Below are 23,027 nucleotides of genomic sequence, written 5' to 3'. Positions count from 1 at the left end.
CCACTCAAGCATCCCTCTCCTCTACTTAGATGCATTCCCAACCAAGATAATGTTTTTGTCATTCTCTCATTAATCATTCAGGATCCAACAATGTAATGCAAATTAATTACAAAATCAATTTGTCATTCATTTGGCAAAAGTAGTAGAATTCCAAAACGTCATTAAAGTGATATTAGAGAAGAACTGTCAAATCACATGCAGGGCAGCTGACAGTTCACAATGGAAGATGAGAGATTTGACAAGGATGATACAAAAAACACATCAAAAGAGAATGAATAAAGATTTGAAAGATGTGTTCCTGGGCACTGAGGAAGTCTTCATATGTTTGTTTTGTTTTTGTTTTTTGCAAAGATAATTATCCTTTTCACTGTTAAAAAGTTAAATGTAAAAAATAGAATGTAATTTTTATCAGAAAAAATACACTCTGAAAAAATCAAATAATACCCTCATGGTTATGGTTAGAACCAATAACTGATTCAATATTTTTGTTTAATATTAAAAAATATTTTCCCCAATATAATTTTCCAATCAAAGCTTTTATTCCCCACTGACTATGAATAAAGTCTGAATCATAAGTAGTCTGCATCTTAAGTAAATTCACTTTTAGTGGCCTTTTCTGGTATAAATTATCCTCAGGATTACTTCTAGTATCTTGTAAAATAGTTTGATTACTTTGTATGTTGTATGTTATCAACATTTACTTGTATTCTCTGTTTTACTAAGAGGTTATCTTCTTGAGGGCTATAGTCATGACTTAATTACTCATCTTTGTATTTATAGAACATAGAACAGTGTAGAGCACATAGGTGTACGCGGTAAATTTGAATTGCATTCAAATTCTAAAATACCTTAATAATTATTCAACAATGTTAAGGTTCGTATTACTGAATTTCTATTCCTCGAGGTTTACTTTCTATTCTAATACATGACAAGGGTCCCTGAGATGCATTCCTTCTTTTAAAGAGTTCAAGGCAAATAAGAGAAATAAACCACAGGTACACAAATGACAAATGCACAGACACGTGTATATCACAGGACTGCAAACAAACCTATAGGGGATTAAAAGAAGGCCAGTCCTAAGAATCAGAACCAAATTTTGTGGGAAAGGTTCTGTCTGAGCCTTTATTTACAAAAAGGGCTGGATTTGGATTTGTAGAAGTGTGAGGGTGAAAAGGAAATTAGCAGCAGCAAACTACAGGCACATAAAAAAAAGTTCGATTTCATTGAAATGAGGGTATAAAGGATAGTGTGCGAAACAAGATTTTTAAACGCGTATCAGAGTCCAAATATTAAAAGGGACTGAATGGCAAGTTATAAAGTATATATGACTTTCTTTTTTTAATGACTATAAGCCTCTAAGTAGTTCTGACTGGGGGAATAACATGTTCAAAACTGATAGGGAAACTCAACCAACAACAGAAAAAGTCTCAGAATAATCTAGGTGAGAGCTAATGATAGTTATAGCAACAAGAATGGTTAAAAAGGGATGAATAAAAAAAAAAGATTAGATCATATAGGACAGAATTCTCTGCACTTTTGCAATGAAGTGCAAGGACAAACAAATAGGCAAATATAAATCATGCTTGTAGGTCTAAGAAATGCCATTCAGGTTTATTTAATGCTTGCTGAAGCTCAACATGTCAAAAAAAAAAAAATAGATTCGGGAAAGATTATGAATTCAGTCCTACATTCACAGAAAATGAAAGTCTGAAAATTCTGTTTTTCATTAAAAGTGAGACCAGAGACTTAAAAAAAGTTAATGTTGCCAGTAGAGGAAGCAATACATAGATGATAAGATGGCCAAAGAATGCATAAGTGGAAAAGTTAGTCATGGGCAGAGCCTCATAGAACACACGCATTTAAAAAAAAAAAAAAAAAAAACAGGAGAGCCAGGAAGTGCAGGCAGAGAAAGTGCGACAAAAATCAGGAGACAGAACAAGAGGTTTTCAAGAACAAAGGCACAGTGGCCGTGTCGAATGATGTAGAAAAGGACATGTACAATGAAGACCACTGTCGCTGGATCTGGGGACTTCAATAGAGCATTTTTGTAAGACAGTGAAGGCAAATGAGCAGTGAGGAGTGACAGGCTAAGAGGGTGTGAGACAAAGGTACAGATGACTCGAGGTTTGGAGGTTTAAAAAGGAGAGACAGGCATGTGGTTTAAAAGATTAGGGAAAAGTTTGGTTTAAGAATAAAATAAGGTAACCTCGTATGTTTGTAAATTGTGAGAATATGCTGATAATTAACTTCTAGCCATTAATAAATGTTCCAGTGAACAGAATTCCAAAGCAAGCAATAGCATAACTTGGGCACTCTGCACTTCTGCCTTGAGAATTTGGTGACTCAGTCACATACAACAGACCGTGCTGGAAAAGAAAGTCTCAAGCAGTTAGAAGTGTGAGTGACTTTTTGCACACAGTGGACATTTAACAGATGGTTTGCACATATTTATTATCCATGGTAGGTTTTAAAAAAAAAAAAACACTCTTTTTATATATTTGCATATTTTCTTGGATTAAAAAAAATTTTTACTTCAATACTATGGCACCAATACCCAAAGAAATATCAGACAAAGAACCTGGTAAGTCAACAGAATTCATGTATTATCAATTTTAAAAAATAGGCTGTTTTCTTCTAAAAAATTTTATGCTTTTTGAACAATTTTCACTTTCTTGCAAAATAAGATTATCTTTAAAATTAAATGTGGAACACCAAATCAGAAAATTATGGGCTCCTCAAAATTTCATTTCTCAAATGGTTTAGTCTAATATCTGAATAACAACACCACAAACTAAAATTACAAACAGGATTTGGAATAACTTTTAAGGACTGAAATACCAGAAATTGACAAAATGGTAATAATTAAAAAATAGATGACTTGTTTATGGACTGTTTATGTGTAGAGGTCACACAGAAGTTGCAATTTTTAAATAAGCGGCATAAGGAAGGGAGGTAGAAAGAAAAATTACAATCATTTCTGAAAAAAACACCAAATTCTTCCACATAAGACTATTTGGAAAAGAACAGCAAAACTAAGTGTTAAAATCACCAAATTATGTATGAAATATTATAATAGAATATCAAATTAGAATATCACATTAGAATATCAAATTTACTATTATGGAAACCCTTTTTAATTTTCTCAACAATGCTAAAAATTTCTGAAGTTATATAGTTCAAATATTATGTTACTCTAATATGAAATCCATAAGACTGGAATATAAAACCATTAATATTACTATTAATAATTTAATTTTTTAACTCATTGAGTAATAAAGAATTGCTTCTGACCTAAAATTAATCTTTATAAACTATAAATTTCTATTTTTCTTTCTTTTAAAAACTACGCTCAATCTTCAACATTCATACATTCTGCATCTGTGAATTTATCTACTAAAATTTACTCCTAACCTCAAAATCAATACTTGCAACATTTTCATGGTCATTCCTGGGTAGTGCACTGAGCAGCGAAAAGTGTGAGTTGCCTGACACATGTCCAGCTGAGGCTGAACAACAAACAAGTGTCCCTTTGGTGGTCTCTTTAAGTGCCACATTTTTCACATTTTTATACTTTTTGTTGCTGACTTTGTTGTTTAAAATAGCTTCCCAGCATAGTGCTAAGGTGCTGTTTAGTGCTCCCAAGAGCGAGAAGGCTGGGATGTGCCTTATGGAGAAAATGTGTGTTAGATACGCTTCACTCAGGCATGAGTTACAGTGCTGTTGGCCATGAGTTCAATGTTTATGACACAACTGTATATTAAACAAGGCGTCTTTAAACAAACACACATAAAACAAGGTCACGTATTGATTGATAAAAACGTTGACTAAAGGCTTGCAGGAACCACCCATTTTTGTCCTATGAACAATGGTCCGGTATCTGCTCATTCAGTACTTGGAGTGACCTTGTAGAACAAAACCACTACTGCGAATAACAAGAATAAACTGTACTATGTTAGCAACCCAAAACTCAAATAACAGTTTCAGAATTATGAAATGTTTCTCATGCATAAAATTTTCAAGGGGAAACAGTCAAGACTTTTATCTCTGTATCACGGTGGGCATTTTTCTTTCTGAAGTCAAAGACCATGCAAAGTCATATTCTGTACAGCCATTTTCCTTACATTGATAGCTAAGGCGCAGAGCTGATATTGTTCTAATGTGATGATTTCATGATAACAGGGTTCTTGTGCCAGCTTCACAATAGCACTCCCAGCAGCAAGTCTCAGACGCGACATATCAGGTTTACTGAAGAAAAAAAAAAAGGGCAAGAAAATGTAAATCAGATTTCCAAATGTCTGCACAAAAATATGCCTATTTTATGTATCTAACTTTATGAAAATTCCTCTGGCCACCCAAAAAGGGGCAGAAAACAATTCAGCGATTCTAAACACCATATTATGCTTACTTAACTTTGGAAATTTGTGTTTATTACTATAAAGTACTTCTCTAGAATCAAAGAATATGCTCAAGTCATTTAATTCTCTCATCCTACAAAAATAGCTTTTAGCCAAGCCTAGAAAAAATTCTATTTGTATGCGTAGCTGTTAGGTTTTAAATCTTCTCTTGTGGATTATTTCTGGATTTGTGTTTACTTATCGGTCAGGCATAAAAATGCCCTAACTTGCTAATCAAGTCAACTAAAACTACTGTGCTAAGCACAAAAGAAGTAGAATAAAAGCAAGTGCAGTACACAAAATGTTACTATTTTTAGCCAGAGTTCAACTTTTCTAGTATTACCTAAAGTTTCTTTTTAAGTTTAAGGAAAGAAAACTGCTATATGGGACACACTTCAAAAATTAGTAAATTCTTGATTAGTAAATACATCAAAACAATCCTTCCTAATATAGTGATATATTAGTTTAATTACAGGATCTTGGAGTAAGGAGGGAAAGCTGGAACTGGTCTTCCAAGATCTAATGATCTAGTTGATTTAAGCCCCTTCCTTTATCTTTCTAAGGATTATGTAAAAATACTGACTGGAATGCATGACAACGGTAATAAACATGTCCCAGAGGTGGTTTTCAGTTCATCTACAGCAATATTCTAAGAGCTATTATGAGGTGAACCAATTAGCCACTGCTAAAGGCAAGTTTGTTTTCTTGTTTATTTAGTAGTTTATTTTTCGTGTATTTAGTTTATTTAGTATAAAAAGAAATAAATAGTTCTAATTAAATACAACTAAGTTTTTGAAGACCAGGTTTCTATATAAAAGCCTTGTTTAAAAATGCAGAACCAAGGTAATTCACATACATTTGCAGAATTCAAGTACACATTTGATTTTGTTAAGGAATACCATGAATAAAAAAAAACAGGTGAGATGAGATCTAACTATGCACATCAATAATTTAATTAATAAATTTGCAAGACAAAAATGTATTCATACTAGGGAATTTTTTTCTCCAGTTATGTAAATCCTGAACATTGGCATATATTAATTTTAAGAGCATTGAGGTGAAAACAACTAATTAGACTGAAAGAAGATGAGTTGCACATGTGAAACTGTTTACCAAGTCTTATTTTTATTTGGTTTAAGAAGAATGAGCTTCCGTTAATATTCTATGCAAAAAGTACACCAGGAGTAATACATACAAGAGCAGAAATGAAGACAAAAGGGAGAAAGCAGCTGGGGGCAGTTACCTCTTCATACTTTGTCGTTACAATCTTTAAGCTTCATATATTGAGGGGAAAATTATTCTCTTATGTTTTATTACCAATAAGAGGCAATAAACGGCATGTGTGGTTTCACAGAAGACAAATTTCTAAATTTTAGCTAACCCTGACATAATAACCACCACCACCATCAATATTTCTAATTACTATGCACTAGGTAATGTTTTAAATACTATAAATATACTAGCTTACTTAATTATCATAACAGCTAGATGAGATGGGTTATAATCATTCTCTATGAGGAAACTGAGGTACAGAGAGGTTAAAGTAACTTCCTGAAGGTCACCTTGCCAGTAAGTGGTGGTGCCACAATTTGAATCCAAGTTCCAAACTCTGTTTCCAATCACTATTAAGTAAGTTAACATCTAATGTTTAAAATAATTACAATGTACCCTGCCCCAGACATGTGACTGCCACTCTGAAATAATTGCTGTAGGAAACCGTATTACAATAAAAATACATGCATACTTACAAAGCAATACTGATTACTTTTTTAAAAAGAAACTGCATCATTCGACAATTACACCAGATGTGAAATACTGTGCAATCCAAAGAAATTTGAAATTGTGATTACATACCTAATTTTCCCCTGTTCTGTCAAGTCTCCATCACTATGCAATATTGTTGTTAGCAATCTTAGGGTAGAAGTTCCTGATTTACTGTGATTATTCTTCATTCCAAGTAGCCATCGAACCATCATTTTAATAGCCTGAATCTATTTAAAAGACAAATTGACAAATAAAGCACTGCCACATTTTAAAGAAATTCTATATTAATCTTCAAAAAACTAAAAAAAAAGTGTTTTTTAAGGAAAACAAAAGGAGAGGAAAAATATTCTTTTCTGCATATATAAAGATAACTATGAATGTTTTAAAGATGTCTCACTCCCTAGGCAATTGACAAATGACTGACTTAACTAAAAACTATTTTTCTTTTAAATGTTCCCTCAACATACACTTTACCCTTTAGAATGCACAGTAAAAATACACAAACTTCTCTAGGCAGAAAAATTAAGTTCCCAATTAAAAATTACATTTAATCTTTTGTGTCTGAGAGATACCATCTCACATTTGTACTGCATTTTGTAATTATGAAGCTCCTAAGTACTTTACAACTTTTAATGTCTGCAACAACCATTTTTGAAGGCATGCATATTATCTATTTTTCACATATTATCTTAGCTTTTTACAGATCCAAGTATCAGGGGCTATGTGGGCCTTGAACAGTGGCATGTGGCTGACAGTCTTAAGATCCCTCCCCTGGGCCATTTGGTAAGCATGTAACGTAAGTGCAGGTGGCCTGCCTTCCAGTCCAGTGCTGAGAAAACAGGTTTATACTGGACCTTAAATTAAATCCTGAAGGAAGGGCTGTTCTACAGGTCCACAGAAACTGTATCAGAATCTGAAGCTGGAATACAGTGATGAAGTAGTTCATAATTTGAAATATAAACACACACACACACACACACACACACACACACACACAAAACCTCGAAAGCATTTAGAATAATTAGAAAAATGAAAATATTTAATATATTTGTTTCTGGACCTTATACCACACTATGTGCAGTGCATTGAGGTGAGGTCTACAATTACAGACTATCGATGGTTTTAGTAAATCAATATTCTCTCTATATACCAGCAATGAGCAACCTTTTATGTATAACTCCTCATTCAAGGAATTACAGGTTGAATTTCTAAAAAATCAAAATAAAGTTTTATCAAATCCCACAGAAAAGATGAAGTCTTAAAAATCTTTACTGACTGGAAGAATGCACTTAACAACACCAGCAGTGTCTTTTGCCACTAAAAGGCAACATGGGGGCAGTTTTCAAACTCCTTTTTTCTCAAATTAGATCATGAGCAGCTGCCCTCAGAGAGCTCTGGCTTTTCTCATTGCTCTAGACTCTCACAGCACATGGGCTAATGCCATACAATAAACACAGAGACTGGAATGATTCTAACAACCATATCTCTATAACAGGAATAGAAATTTTAACACCTATACTAAGACTATCACATACTAAATATTAAAATAGACAAAGCTATGCATATTACTCACTTTGACCATTGTCTCAGGAGAAACTTCTTCATCTGGAACCCAAAGCTTGGTTGTCTTTTTTCCTGGAAGCTAAACAAAAATTAAGGACTTTAAAATGTGAATGTGACTTCTCATGTTTAATTAATACTTACTGAATGGATAAAATCTGTACCTTCTGTAGTGACAGTTATTATATATGAGTAAAATACTTTATCTAACCCTGTTACTCAAAAAGACTGACAGGCATGAACTTCACTAGCGCCACATACAGCTTCGTACGTCCGCACCAGCTGGTTCTTCCTAGGAGTGAACCAGGACTGACTGTAACCTCTTACATATACTCTTATACCTAGCTACCCTTTTGAAACTAATGATTCAAGTATTTACAGCAGCTAGCAAGGTCTAAGACAAAAATCAATGGAGCCAAAAAAGTGTAGTTCTTAAATAAAGGGAAAGGTATATACAAACAAATCTCGAGCAGGGAAAAAAATTAGAAAGGTCTGTCGTCGAAAACAAGTAATAGAAATATACGTTAATATCTGCCTACCTAAATCCCCCCAAAATGGCAACTCATACACCAACTGAGTTAGCAGGGCTGGAAAACAAAAGGGGTCCAAAAGAAGGCCAGAATCATAGGAAAAATTTGAAAACCACAAAACAGACAGTAAAAAATTAACAGAGCTAGAGAGCTTACATCTTCATAAAGTCATAGGAAAGAAACACCTTCCAAAAAAGTTTTTTTTTTTGGCCAGCACAATCACAGAATAATCCTGAAATGATAAACTGCAAGTATGAAAAATGTGAATTTATGGTGGCAGCCAGGAAATTAAAGTAAGTTTACAAAAAAGCTAAACACAATCTTGGAAAACTGGAGATCCCATTTTCATCCCTAGCTGATACGAGTGATTTCCGCCTAGGAAAAGAGAAATCCAGAAACACCTCAGGCAATCCTCTGAATAGGACAGGGACCTCCAACATTTGGAAAGCAAATATCCTAAGAACATAAGCTAAAAGAGTTCCACGTAGCTGGCGATGCAATTCTCTAGTTGAGAAGTGCCTTCAAAGTATAAAGTGAAAATAATAAAAAAGGAATCGCAACAGAAATATTCTAAAGGAATTTCTGAACTAAGGATGGCAAAAAGCTCCCCAAAGCTTCCATGGGGCAATCCACCAAAAGAGAAGCAACAATCACATCGACTTCAGCTTCCTCAGCTGCAAGACTAGAGTCCAAAAAACAATGTTATGAATTTTCTGTAGCCAAGTGACTGGAGACACAGAATTCTAGTATTTAAGAATGAGGGGGGAAATATTTTCAGAAATCCAAGACAGAAAGTTTCCAAATTACAAGCCATTCTGAAAGAATTACTCAAAGATATACTCCACTAAAATATTTAATTCACAAGAAAAAATTCCATCTGCATAAGTTATTATAAATACAAAAAAAATTATACCAATAGACTGTCAAATAAGTTCAAAAATAATAAAACAAAACCACAACAGATGCAACGAAACTAATGACAGATAATATCTAAAAAATAACAAGATGGAAAATCTATCAGTCAAGATGAAATATGGATTAACTTGGATATTGATGTAAACAGGATACAGATGTACTTAAAAAGTCTTAAATAAGATATAAAATTCATGAGCATTTATACACTAGGAGAATAACAGAACAACAACAAAATAAACCGAAACAAAAATAATTTTTGGAAAAAGATAAAAAATGTTCAAGACTTGAATATACCTCATTCAAAAGCTGACAAATGAGGTTGAAATGAAAAAAGGAACTGTAGGAAACATGCAGAAATATAAGGAATAAATAGAAATAAAATATTCCTGGATCAGAAAATAATCAAAACTGGCATTCTTCATAGATATGATTATAAATAAAGATAAGAGTTAAGCAAGAAAGATGGATATAAGATCAAAATAATTCTCCAAATCAAACAAAAAAGCATAATTTTAATAACCAAAATAACTAAAAAAATTGTACGATAGAAGTTTTTATATTTTCTTTACAGAGAAAATTATAAAACTTTAATGAAAGACATCTTGTAGATAAGCAAACAAAGCAATGGAAAAGAACAGAGGTGATACATAAGCGGGCAGCACTGCAAACGACTAAAAGAGAGATTATTCAATCAACTGTGCTATCCTAATGGAGGGTGAAAAGAAAAAGAATCCTTAAATCACAGCATACAAAAAAACAAATAAATTCCAGGCGGATTAAATTTTTTATGTGTGAAAAGAAGAACATATGGGAGACTATTTTTATTACATTGGAGTAGGAAAAAGCATTAACTACAAAAAATGATAAATTTAGCTACATTAAAATTAATAATTTTTTTTCAAAGGATACCATAAAGGGAGTAAAAAGACACGCCATAAATGAATTTTAGGCATTTTATGAAGATATTGCAACACGTACCTGAAAAGGTATTAATGAGTGTAAAGATTACCTCTACAAAAAAGACACCCAGAAAAAAAAAGACATCAAAAGGAATTTCAGAAAGGAGGCAATATGAATAGTGACTAGATATAAAAACTTAATTAGCAGTCAGGGAAATGCAAATTCAAACTATAATGAACACATCATTTTATATCAATTACATGGGAGAAAAATTAAGAAATTTAACAATAATTGGTATTATACACTGCTGACAGGAAGATAAATTTAAACAATCATTTTGAAAAATAACTTCGCAGTAAAATTAAAAGTTACATCTCTTTACACTGTTTCATCAATTTCACGAGGAGGCCTCTATAAGAACAGGAGCACTGTTCGAAATAACTCATAATTTATTTATGATATAATACAGAGTAATGAACGAATGAAGAACAGTTGGACTTAATAACAATGATTATTCAAAGAAATAAATGGTAATAACAAAAGCAAGTCAGCCAAGAATGTATATGATATAACTCTTATAAACCTCAAAAACAAGCAAAACTAAACAAGTATGCTGTTTACAGAGACGTATGTGGTAAGTGGTGTTTTGCTTTAGTTCGGGAATAATAAGCCTGAAATTCAACACAGTGGTTACCTAAGGCAGGAAGAAACAGGAAGAAAGATTTGGCGAATAATAAAAATCAGGATCTAACGGTTCACAAGTGTTCATTGTATTATTTAAAAAACAAGTTATACAAATATAACGTATATATACTCCATTTTAAATATTAATTATGACATAAAACAGGAAATTAATGGGTTAAAAGAGGTGAAAGGGAGCTGTTTCTGCCAAGAGCTGACTAGGTTGTCTTAGACCTATGTTCCCACTGGAACGAATGGAAAGGCTGGACAGAATACTTAAAAACAAGCAGTCAGAAGGCAACAGGAAGCTACCAAAGCAGTGGGAATGTACAGGGCAAAGTATCAAAAGATGAGAGAAATCAAGAGATTTGAGAGTGGCACGAGGATTATTTTTCTCATACACGTGATTAAAGTGAAAGAAGCTGAGAGGCTGAGCAACGCTTTCATCCCTGTCACAGAGCTGGAAGGGGGAAAAAGGGAATTCTGGGCCCAAAAGAGTAGAGTCCCAGTTAGACTCTCTAAACCTTTCGATGGACCCAAACAAATACACCCTAGATATAGAGGTGACTAAAAACAGAATGAGCCTGTCAAAAACTGAAGCCCAGCTTCCAACTATTGCATTCTTGATTGGATGAAGGCGATCTAACAATAGCTCAACTGCCTGTCAGAGGCAAAAATTAATCCTCTATGGAAGAAGTATAAAATCATCTAGAGCATCATTTTATCTCTACAATTTTTGGTACACACAGTCTGCCACTCAACAAAAAATAACATCTGCAAGACAAGACAACCAAATATCAAGAGAAAAATGCCACAGCTAATCCAGATACTGAGGCGAAAGATGCATAACACAACTAAAGATGATCAAGGATTAAATAACAAGGTGAAGAATCCTGGCAGGGAACTGAAAGCTATATTAAAAACTATAAGGAAGTTATAGCATTGAAAGATACAAGTGCAATTAAGAATTCAATGCATGGGCTTAAGATTAGACAAATCTGAAGAAAATTAGTGAACTCAAAGACAGATCAGAAGACAACAAAACAAACATGAGCAGGTAGAAAAGTACAGAAGAACTGTGTCAGACAGCTGGGTCACAACAAAAAAAAACTGTATGCTTAGAATGTGTAAGTAGAAATGCAGTAAGAGAAAACAGAATATGAAACAAATAGTATTTGAAGAGATAATGACTGAAAATTATTCAAAATTTATGAAAGACAAAAAAGTTATATTCAAAAAGGGCCATAAGCCCCAAGTTAGGATAAATACAAAGAAAAGCACATCCAGACACATCATAGTAAAACCAATGAAAAACAGAAAAGATGAAAAGCACTCATAGCAAGAAGACAGAAAACCTTAAAGGAACAAGACTGTTGGCTGACTTCAAGAGCAAAGATAAAATAATGGAAGATAATGAAATCACATCTTCAAATTATTCAGGGGGAGGAAATGAGAATTCTAAACCTGGAGAAAATATCATTAGAAAAATAAAGGCAAACTAAAGACATTTTCAGGCAAACAAAAATAGACAATTCATTAGCCATAATCCACATTAAAAGAAATACTACTTTAATTCTTTGAGTAGATAGAAAATCATCGCACAGACCCTCCCCCCCCAAAAAAAAACAAACAACAACAAAAAAAAACAAGAGAAAGGGGAAAATGTGTTGGTTAATCTAAATAAATATTAACTGTATAAAATAACATGGTCCTGCGTAACCAGGAACACAAAAGCCTCAGGAAATAAAGGGAATTAAAGTATTCTCTAGGTTCCCTGGAACACTGTACCAGCCGTCCTTAAAGTTTAAAACACTAATACTGACAATGACCTCCAATGAGTCCACAGAGCATGATGCTATCTCTAGGGCAACTACAAAATTAGGAGGAGATTGTAAAAGAAGCCAGTAAAAGAGAAATGGGGAAAAAATAATCAAAAAGAAAGCAAGCGGAAAATGAATATGAAACTAAGAGAAAAAAATGAAAATAAAATCAGATGGCAAATTAATCCAAATCACTATTAACACTACATGTAAACAAACTATTCTAATGAAAAGACGAAGTTGACACAATGCATGTCAGAACTGGGTTCAGGGTATTGTCCTACATGGGCCATTTAAATAATGCGAGTCTTCTGTTAGTTACTATTAGTCCATCTTTCCCGCCTGAGACTGGGAATAAGAAAAATGTTTGCTAATACCACGTCGATTGTTTTGAAGGTCCTGATCAATGGAAGAGGAAGAAAAAGAAATAAAAAGCATTAAGAATGGAAACAAAGCTGTCATTATGGACAAATGATTATAAAAGAAGAAAACTCAAAAGAATGTGCAAATTAACAGGATAAAAAACTGTTTTAACAATTTACGCACCAATGATAACAATATATGCACCAATGATAAGCAATTAGAACATAAATGAAAATTGTATTATTTCTAATAGCACTGAAAAATAAAATGCCTGGGAATATACCTAAGCAAGATCTCTACACAAAAATTTAAGAAACATTACCCTGTGAAATTAAATACTATCTAGGACATATACCATCTTCATGAAATGGAAGATGGTATTAAAATGATGAATATTTCTCTAAATTTATAATTCAATACAATCACTATCAAGATTCTAGCTGCTTTTGTATATGTTGGGGTGAAGATCTGACAAGCTGATTCTAGAGTTTAAATGGAAATGTAAAGGCTAAAAAAAGCCAAAACAGTACTGAAAATGATGATGATGATGATGATGATGATGATGAAGAAGAAGAAGAAGAAGAAGTACTAGCAGTTGCAGCAGGAATAGCAGCAGCAGCGGCTGCATTAAGAACATTTGGAAGACTTAAGGTACCAGTTATCAAAACTTGTTATAATAACTAAGACAATATAATAAAGTAGAATATGTACATACGATTTAGAGCAAAAGTAATAGCAAAGAGCAGTGTGGAATCTTCATAACTTGAATTTGGTAATGCATTTTTAGATGTGAAATCAAAAGCACAAGCAACAAAAGAAAAAAATAGATAAATCAGACGCCATCGAAATATAAAGCTTTGGTGCATGAAAGGATATTATTAAGAAAGTGAAACCATTAAAAAAATAAAAATACTTGCACACCATGTATCTGATAAGGGAAAAGAACAATCAGATTAAAAAATGAGAAGAGGATCTGAACAGATATTTTTCAAAGAAGACAAATGGATGGCCAATATGAAAAACAGCACACCATCACTAACGATCAGGGAAATGCAAATCAAAACCGCACTGAGCTATCCTACTCTAGTTAATGACTATTATTAAAAAACCAAGCAAACAAAATACCAGGAAATAACAAGTGCTGGTGAAAATGTAAAGAAAAGGGAACACGTGTACTGTGGGGAACGTAAATTGCTGTGGCCATTATGGAAAACAGTTTGGAGGCTCCTCAAAAATTAAAAAAAGAACAAGCGTACGGTATGCCAATTCCACTTCTGGGTACTCCCTGAAGGAAACGTAAACACTGAGGTGAAAAGGTATCCGCACCCCCATGTTCACTGCAGTATCACTTACAATAGCCAAGATGTGGAAACAACCTATATGTTCACCCACAGATAAGTGGATAAATAAGTGGTATATATCCAATGGAGTATTACTCAGCCATAAAAAGAAGGAAATCTTGCCATTTGCTACAGAATAGATAACCCTTGAGGGTGTTATGATGCTGAGTGCAATAACTGAGACAGAGAAAGACAAATACAAATGATCTTTCACATGTGGAACCTAAAAAATAAATGAAAAAAAAAAAAACTAAAACTAAAACTAAAACCCACGAAACTACACCAACAAAAACCCAAACTCACAGATATAGAGAACAGATTGGTAGTTACCAGAGAAGGGAGTGGGAGGATGAGTGAAATGGATGAAAAGGGTCAAAAGATACAAACTTCTGTTTACAAAGTAAGTCACGGAATGTAATGTATGGCATGGTGACTGTAGTTAATAGTGTACTGTATATTTGAAGTTGCTGTGAGAGTAGACCTTATGAGTTCTCATCACAGGATAATAAATCTATAACTGGTGATGGATATTAATTAGACATCATTTCACAATACATGCAAATATTGAATCATTATACTGTACATCTGAAATTAATAATCAATTGTATCTAATTAAAAAAAAGTCTTTTTAAAAAGTGAAAAGGTAACCTACACGATGAGAAAAAATATTTGCAAATCATGTATCTGATAGGATACATGATTATTTCTAGACTATATAAATAACTCAACTAAAAGACAATCTAATAAAAAAATGGGCAAAGGACTTGAATAGTCATTGCTCCAAAAAAAGATTAGAAAGAGCTAATAAACACATTAGATGCCCAACTTCATTAGTCCTTAGAGAAACGCAAATCAAAACCACAATGAAATACCACTTCACATTCACGAGGATGGCTTTCGTCAAATTAATAGAAAATTAACAAGTTGGCAAGGATGTAAAGAAATTGGAAATTTCATACATTGCTGGTGAGAAGGTGCAATGTTGCAAACGCTGTAAAAAACAGTTTGGCAGTTCCTTGAAAACACAGAACTACCATATAATCCAGCATATTTACTCCTAGGTATGTACCCTAGGCATATACTAAAACTAGGTACTCAAATATTCAGACACAAAACATTCACAATATTCAAAAGGTGAAAACAACCCACATGAATAAACAAATTGTGAGAAATACATACACTAGAATATTATTCAGCCATGAAATGAAGTACCGATATATGCTACAATGAAGATGAACCTCGAAAACATTATGCTAAATGAAAGAAACTAGGCAAAGAAGGTCATATGATTTCATTTACAGGAAATATGAGAGTAGGTAAATCCACTGAGATAGAAAGAACACTGGTGGTTGCTAAGGGAACTATCTGGAGAATGACTGCTTAATGAAAATGATCTGGAACTAGATAAAGGTAGTGGGTGTACAATACTGTGAATGCATTAAATGCTACTTGAACTGTACGCTTTAAAATAATTTTATGTTATGTGAATTTTCAGTCAATTCTTTTTAAAGCAGCAGGGAAGACAGTCTTTTCAATAAATGGTGCTGAGTCAGATGGAAATGAAAATGAATCTATAGCATACAATATACAAATCAATTCCAAGTAGATTATAGAGCTAAATGCAAAAATTTAAAAAGCTTCTAGAGCAACACGCTCCAATAGAACTCTCTGAGATGGTGGAAACATTCTGTGTTGTCCAATATTAGTCATATGCAGCTACTTAGCACTTGAAATGTGTGAATAAATTTATCTTTAAACTTAAAATTTATTTAGATATTTATATGCCTAGCGGTTAGTATTTTAGCATTTACAGAAAACAATAGAGGGAATACATTCATGACCTTGGGGTAGGCAAAAAAGCCTTGAAGTATAAAATGTATTAATAAGTGCTAACCAAGAAGAAAAGAACTGATAAAATGGGTTCTATTTAAATTATGAGCTTCTGTTCATCAAAAAACACCATCAAGAGAGTGAAAGGGCAAGTTACAAAGTAGGAAGAAAAATTTGCAAAATATACTGTCAAGGGAATATATAAGGAAATCTAGAGGCATTGCCGATTTAACAGAAAAATGTGAAAGAGGCTTGAGCAGAGACTTCACAAAAGCGGACAGCCAAAATGACAAAGCGTCCAAGAGCAGGGGTCCTCAACCCCTGGGCCTCGGACTGGTACCGGTCCACGGCCTGTTAGGAACTGGGCCACACAACAGGTGGTGAGCGGCAGGCCAGCAAGTGAAGCTTCCTCTGTATTTGCAGCCGCTCCCCAGCACAGGCATGGCTGCCTCAGCTTCACCTCAGATCATCAGGCATCAGAGTCTTATAGGAGCACCAGTTCCTGGTGCCAAACAGGTTGAGAATGCAGTCCAAGAGCATATTATTCATTACACATTCACACAGTGGCTAAAACGTTAAAGACTGGCATACCTAGTACAGATAAGCAATGGTATAAGCAGAATCCTCATTCGGCACAAAAAGAAATGTTAATCGGTATAATCACTTTGACAACCAATTTGGCAAAATCTACTAAAACTGAACTTATGCATACCCTAGGACACAGCAGTTACACTAACAACAGAAATGCATATATAGTGCCCAAAATGATACATAAAAGAATACTCATAACAGCATTACTTATTTAACCCTGGAGATAACCTAACTGTCTTGCAACAGAACTGTATTAGATACATCATGGTATATGCAAACACTGGAATACTGTACAGCAATGAAAATGAATGAACTACTGCTATACGCGACTAGATGGATTAATCTCACAAACATAATATTGAGTGAAGGAAACTAGACATAAAGGATTTACTTTGCATGACTCCATTTATACAAGGTAAAACTAATCTCTGGGGCTGGAAGTCAGAATACTGGTTATTTTCATGGGTAGGGAGGGGGTAACAGAAAAGAGACACAGGGAGCTTTTGGGGTGCTGGTAATATTCTATTTCTTTACCTGCACAGCTGGTCAAAAATGTTAATTTTGTGATAACTTAATGAACCATACCCGTTCTGATGTTCTATCTCTTAATAAAATTTTCTCATTAAAGAAAACAAAACAGTAAAGATATAGAAACACATGATTAGCAAACATGACCTAAAGAATATATATGAAATACTGTACATAGGGGAAGAAAAAGTGAGACATACAGCTGAAGAACACAGCAGAACTCGTACACAATGGTAATACAAGGCTCTAGTCAACTAAAGTTTAACAGCCACAAACCATCAGAGGTCTAATATATACAATGACCATGACTATTATCTCCACAAACTATTTTTCCATAACCAGTGAGTTTAAAAGTACTAATAATATTAAAATGCATTAATAGAAGAATAAAAATGGATATGAAGTGTGGTAATTCAGCTACATATTTCAAGAACTGCAACTATATTTTAAGAAAGACTTTACCTCTTATTTAATTCTACAAAGAACCCAGTACAGTGCTGAGCATACAGTGGACACAATATTGATGGTTTCGTGTGTGTCTGCAGTTGTGTATATATAAAAATATACACATGTGCATAAAACTCCTCGTGATCATAAGGGGTCAATTTTCCCAGACCCAAACATGCCTTGTCCCAAATATTGGATTCCCCAACTTATCCACAGAGTATATATTTCAAGACCCCCCAGTGAATGCCAATGATGGTACTGTCAAACCAGAGATAGTATTGAAAATTATATATACTATCTTTTTTCCTATACATACGTACCTATGATAGTTTACTTTATATATTAGGCACATTAAGATATTAATAATAATTAATAAAAATAGAACAATTAAAGCAATGTACTGTAATAAGTTATGTGAATGCAGTCTCTCAATCTCTCAAAATATCTTACTGTACTGTACATACAGTGTGGAGATATTGGACAAAGGGGTGATTCACGTCCCAGGCAGGATGCAGGATGGAACAATAGTTCATCACACTACTCACAATGGTGCACGAATTTTTATTTCTGGAATTTTCCATTTAATGTTTTAAGACCACGCTGACCGTGGGTAACAGAAACCATGGAAAGCGGAACTGTGGACGAGGGGACTACTGTACTCACAAACTGGAGACAATTTATAAAACTATTACTTCCGTCCCAGTTTTTTCCTGGGGCTCTTAATTCTCTACTGTCATGACAACCATAGTATAAACAAGCTTGTCAATCTTCGCATTTTTAAGAACAAATGTCATTACAAAAATTAAACCTTTTTAAAGCTACCATAAACAAAATCAGGTGATATTTTGTGTCAATCAAGGAATGTATTTCAAGTCACACGCTCTGGCCCCACTAAAGTGAGGTTTCAATGTTGTTTTACTTATGATAGAAAGAGAGTATGTTAAAAAGATAGGAAAACCTAAAATAAGGCAGGCAAATGGAAGCGTTATTTATGTCATTTCGCTTCTCTTTGTTGTATAAAATTTTAGAAGAGAACATTATGAGGAAAACAAGTCTAAAAAATACAAATTACCCGATCATTCATGAGAAGATCTTTCACAATGAAAGTAGCTACCAAAGACTTCAAAGGAGCAGCAAACTGATCAGGCGCAAGGAGAGCAATGTGGCCAATGGTGACCAATGGCGTTATGAGATGTTCCAGGTTGCTGGGATCCAGGCTCTTATGCAGAGGCTGAAAATGGGAAAAGGAAGATATAATCAACACTACAAATATGCAAATAAACTGTTGACAGATTTCATCTTCAAATTAAAAACACACGAAAATTTCAGCTCACATACATGACATAAATAGTAACTCAAGCTTACATTTAAACTTCTACGGGTTATTTATGACTAAAAGGTGTCATGTTTAAATATTTTGTTTTACCCAAGTCATAGTTTAGAAGTAGGTAAAGAAGTACTTCAGCACAGAGAATTGTGTATTTTATGACCACACATATGAACGTGTGAAGGATTGCTAGGACTCCCCAATATGTACCTTGGTTCTACTTCCTGGGCATGACGATGCCTACGTAAGCAGCTTTCTCTGCAGTTAAACAAAGATATCTGAGTTAAGCTTGGTTAACAGAATGTGAGTAAAAGTAAAGTGCGGCACGCCTGCACTGAGGCAGCAGGAGGTGTGATCGGCGTGTCCTCTCCACATTCCTTCTCCTTATTCACTGGCTGGCTTAACACCAAGGGTCCAGTGGGACTTAAAGAGAAGCCACTAGTCAAAAGGAGTGTGTGTCCCTAAGCCGCTGACTGGAATGTGATCCAAATGCACATGCATTTTTTGGTGGATTTTTATAGCATCTAATATTAAACACCATAACTAATAAAATTATTTTATTACTCTGATAGGAAACCTAACCATTAATACACATTTTGCCATGACAAAAGAATGACACTCCTCATATACTCATAGAATATCTAAAACATATTGTTAAATTTTTAAAATCAGAAAATCAGAGGAATGACTACTGTATGCTATCACTGGCATAGGTGAAGGGGACAAAAATGTGTGTGTTTATATTTACATATGAAAAAAAATCTCTCCAGAAACTGGTAACACTGGGTGCCTCTGAGAAAGTGAACTGGTTGGCTAGGGACCTGGGTTGGGTGAGGAAAACTATTTATTATTTTCCTCTTTGGATATCTGCTTTGCATTTTTTGATTTTGAAGCAAATGGATTTATTAGCTATTAGAACTTTTAATGACACATTTTAATGATGAATTGATGCTCTGTTCTCCCCTACTGAACACCAAGAAATCTAGACTTGAAAAAAATAATACAAAACTGTTCTTTCTCAACATATTAGGCAATATAAGGCTTCCCCAATATAATCAAAAGCATATTTAAATGAATTTACTTCTTGCTATAATTCTCAATCATTTCCACTGCACATGTGCTAGCTTGTTTACATTATAAACTAAAATACGATAGATACATAGTTTTTTTTTTTCAAATAGTTTACTATAACAAGTGTGACAATATTCAACAATAAAAAAAAAAAATCATTTCTGAAAAAGCAAAATTAATGGCCAGAGTCTGGATTAACAGTAACCTCATAAAGGACAGATATCTCTATGAAACGCTTTCTCAAAGGGCCAGTTAACCTTGTATGTTATAAAAGGATTGTAAGTTAGGTTCTCATAAAGATGAAATAAAATAATAGACATAATATCAAAATCAAAATCAAAATATCCTACAAATTCAAGTTGTTATCATTACTGTCCTCACCATCATTAAAAAGAAAAGAAGATTAAGAAAAACAAGTTTCCTAAAAATCAACATGAATTCACTAAAGTTTCATATAGAAAAACTTACTACAGATAAAAACTGCACTCCAAAATACACAAAATTTGAAATAAATTATTTGCTATCTACAGCAAACACGCTGTTTGACAGATAAAGAAAATGACTTTCCTTCCTCCTTTAGGTCTTTAACATAATACCTAAAAATATGACAAAATTAGAGTAAATGTTTCTAAGATAAAGGTCACAAGTCAAAGTATTAAAGGTTGGTAGCCTTCAGCATAATTTCCAAATTGTTCTGACTTCGTTCAAGGCTCATAAACTAAAATTATGTTAGAATTTTACAGATTTTCTGCTTCTTCTATTAAAATAAGAATGGTAAAAATAGTCCCCGATTAGAACAGACTGCAACAAATCTGCAATGCTTAGAAAGGGTAATAGTAATTTAAAAGTGTAGAAAAAAATACTATAAAATATATATTAAAAAGATACACTTTAATCTGACATAAAATTAGGTCAGTCATTATTTACTTCATATTACCATTTGGTACTGACTTACAAAATCCTTTACTTCATAAACAGAAATCTAATTTTCCAAACCTGTAAATTGACAGAATAATTATTACCTACTATCGACAAGTAGCTCATAGTAAAACTGTTTTTGTTATACATCATTTCACTTAAAATTGCAGAACCTGTTAACAAAGTTACGTGAGGATTTCCTATATACTATAAAATGATGCATCACCAGATGTGAACATTCTGTAAAACCATTATTTGTTTTTTAACTATAACATATGAAACAAAAAAATCTTTTTCTTTACCTCAAATATCTGTGCAAACTGGGTCTCTTTACTAGAAAATATTGCATGAATACAATGAATAGCATATTTGGCTTGACGAGGGGGTCCTTTTTTAGATTTGTGATGTAAAACAGGAAGCAAAGCTCTGAAAAAAAACAATAAATCAGAAAAATCAACATGATTTCCACTAAATACTTTAATGCTTGTGTTTTAAAGTAAAGGTTTCTAAGAACAAAAAAGTCGCATCTAATCATACTCATTTTAAATCATTTATAATTTTGTTTAATAAATATCTACCTTAAAAATACAGAGGGAAAGTAGACGGGGTCAACGTTTGGTGATCACACAATGCAATATATATATGCCTTACTACTGGATTGTACATTTGAAACTTACTGGATTTTGTTAACCAACATCACCACAATAAAAAAATATATATATAAAATAATTTTAAAAATATATAATCCAAATACAAGTTTTTCCCCTCCATTTTACTTAACAATTATAAATACAAACAAGAATGGTGACCCATTTCTTCTTTTTAACATGATTCCCATTAGCCTTTTCTCTCTTATCCTCAATGCTATCACTCCAGCTAATCTTCTGTCATCTTATACACAAAAACACTGTAAAGGGACCTAATTGTTTCTTCTTTCTCAAGTTTCTCTTTCTCTGCGATTCATCTTTCACTTTGTACCAGAGCAACTTATATAAAGGGAAATCTGATTATTTAACCACCACAAACTGAGTGCTCGCTATGTGTCAGGCACTATTAAAATTCCCAAATCTTTGTCTTCATGCTAGCAGCATATTAGGGGTAGACAAATAATAATACATAAATTAGCAAAATATGTATTCTGTCAAATCGTGATAACCGCTATAGAGGAAAATAAAGAAAAAGAGAAAAAAAAAAGGTCAGAGGGATAAGGATGGGGAAGGGTGTGTAAGAGTGTGGGGGAGTGACAGAAGACCTCTCTAGTAAAGAAACATTTGAGCAGAGTGCTGAGGGAGTTAGAGAGAGACATGTAGCTACCTGGAAGAACATTCCTGAACATACAGGAGAATGTAAAATGATTACTGAATGAAATGGAACCTCTTATCTCACCTATTATCCAAATACCACAATGAAAGAAACTTCTGAATCCTCCTCCTTGCCTAACACCAACCTAGTGCTCCAGTACTAATGTAAGAATTTAAAGACACAACAATGCGTCACAACAAGTGTCTCACAAAAGATATCAATAACAATACATAGTAAAAAGACACATGACATATTAAGGGGAAATTGTACATTTCATAGTAGAGAGACAGGGTTAATATTCCTAATATGTAAAGTCCTTCTACAAATAGAGTACCAACAATATCATGGAAAAATGGGTTGGACATAAAAGAGTAGAAAGCTCTAATACGAATTACTCTGTAATGTGTGAAAAGATGTTTACCTTCATGTATTTGAAAATATTACAAATTAAACTACACTGAAAAGACTTCTGCTTCAGACTAGGGCAGTATATATGAGACTGGATTTACTCTCCAACCTTAAACAAGTAGAAAACCAGCTAAATATGCTAAAGGTTTCAGGCCCTGGACAAGAGGAGGCATGGTACCATAACCTCTAGAAGATGGGAAACAAACTAGAAGAGCTCTATTTCTGCTCCCACTTACTGTACAGAGGGAGTTTCTAGACTACACTACAGAAAGAAGTGGCCCAAATAGAGCCTAATGGTCGCATGGAGTGAACAGTTCATATAATTAAGAAAGAAAATT

The 23,027-nt window shown here is 33.6% G+C and overlaps 1 protein-coding gene across 7 annotated transcripts in view; it reads right to left on the bottom strand.

Moving 5' to 3' along the window:
- The window catches only part of PDS5B (PDS5 cohesin associated factor B), a 144,946-nt gene that overhangs the window by 22,018 nt on the left and 99,901 nt on the right, over nucleotides 1-23,027 (bottom strand). For all 7 annotated transcript variants that reach the window (XM_016161928.2, XM_036228471.1, XM_016161905.2 and 4 more), the window contains 5 exons: nucleotides 21,282-21,405; nucleotides 18,736-18,894; nucleotides 7,732-7,800; nucleotides 6,249-6,385; nucleotides 4,122-4,245 (listed from right to left, as the gene is read on the bottom strand). In XM_016161928.2, the coding sequence (XP_016017414.2) occupies nucleotides 4,122-4,245; nucleotides 6,249-6,385; nucleotides 7,732-7,800; nucleotides 18,736-18,894; nucleotides 21,282-21,405 (613 nt within the window). The remainder of the gene's footprint in view (nucleotides 1-4,121; nucleotides 4,246-6,248; nucleotides 6,386-7,731; nucleotides 7,801-18,735; nucleotides 18,895-21,281; nucleotides 21,406-23,027) is intronic.

Source organism: Rousettus aegyptiacus, unplaced genomic scaffold (assembly GCF_014176215.1).
Source record: "Rousettus aegyptiacus isolate mRouAeg1 unplaced genomic scaffold, mRouAeg1.p scaffold_m13_p_11, whole genome shotgun sequence".
NCBI classification, from domain to species: Eukaryota; Metazoa; Chordata; class Mammalia; order Chiroptera; family Pteropodidae; genus Rousettus; species Rousettus aegyptiacus.
This window is presented reverse-complemented; position numbering and strand designations above follow the sequence as displayed.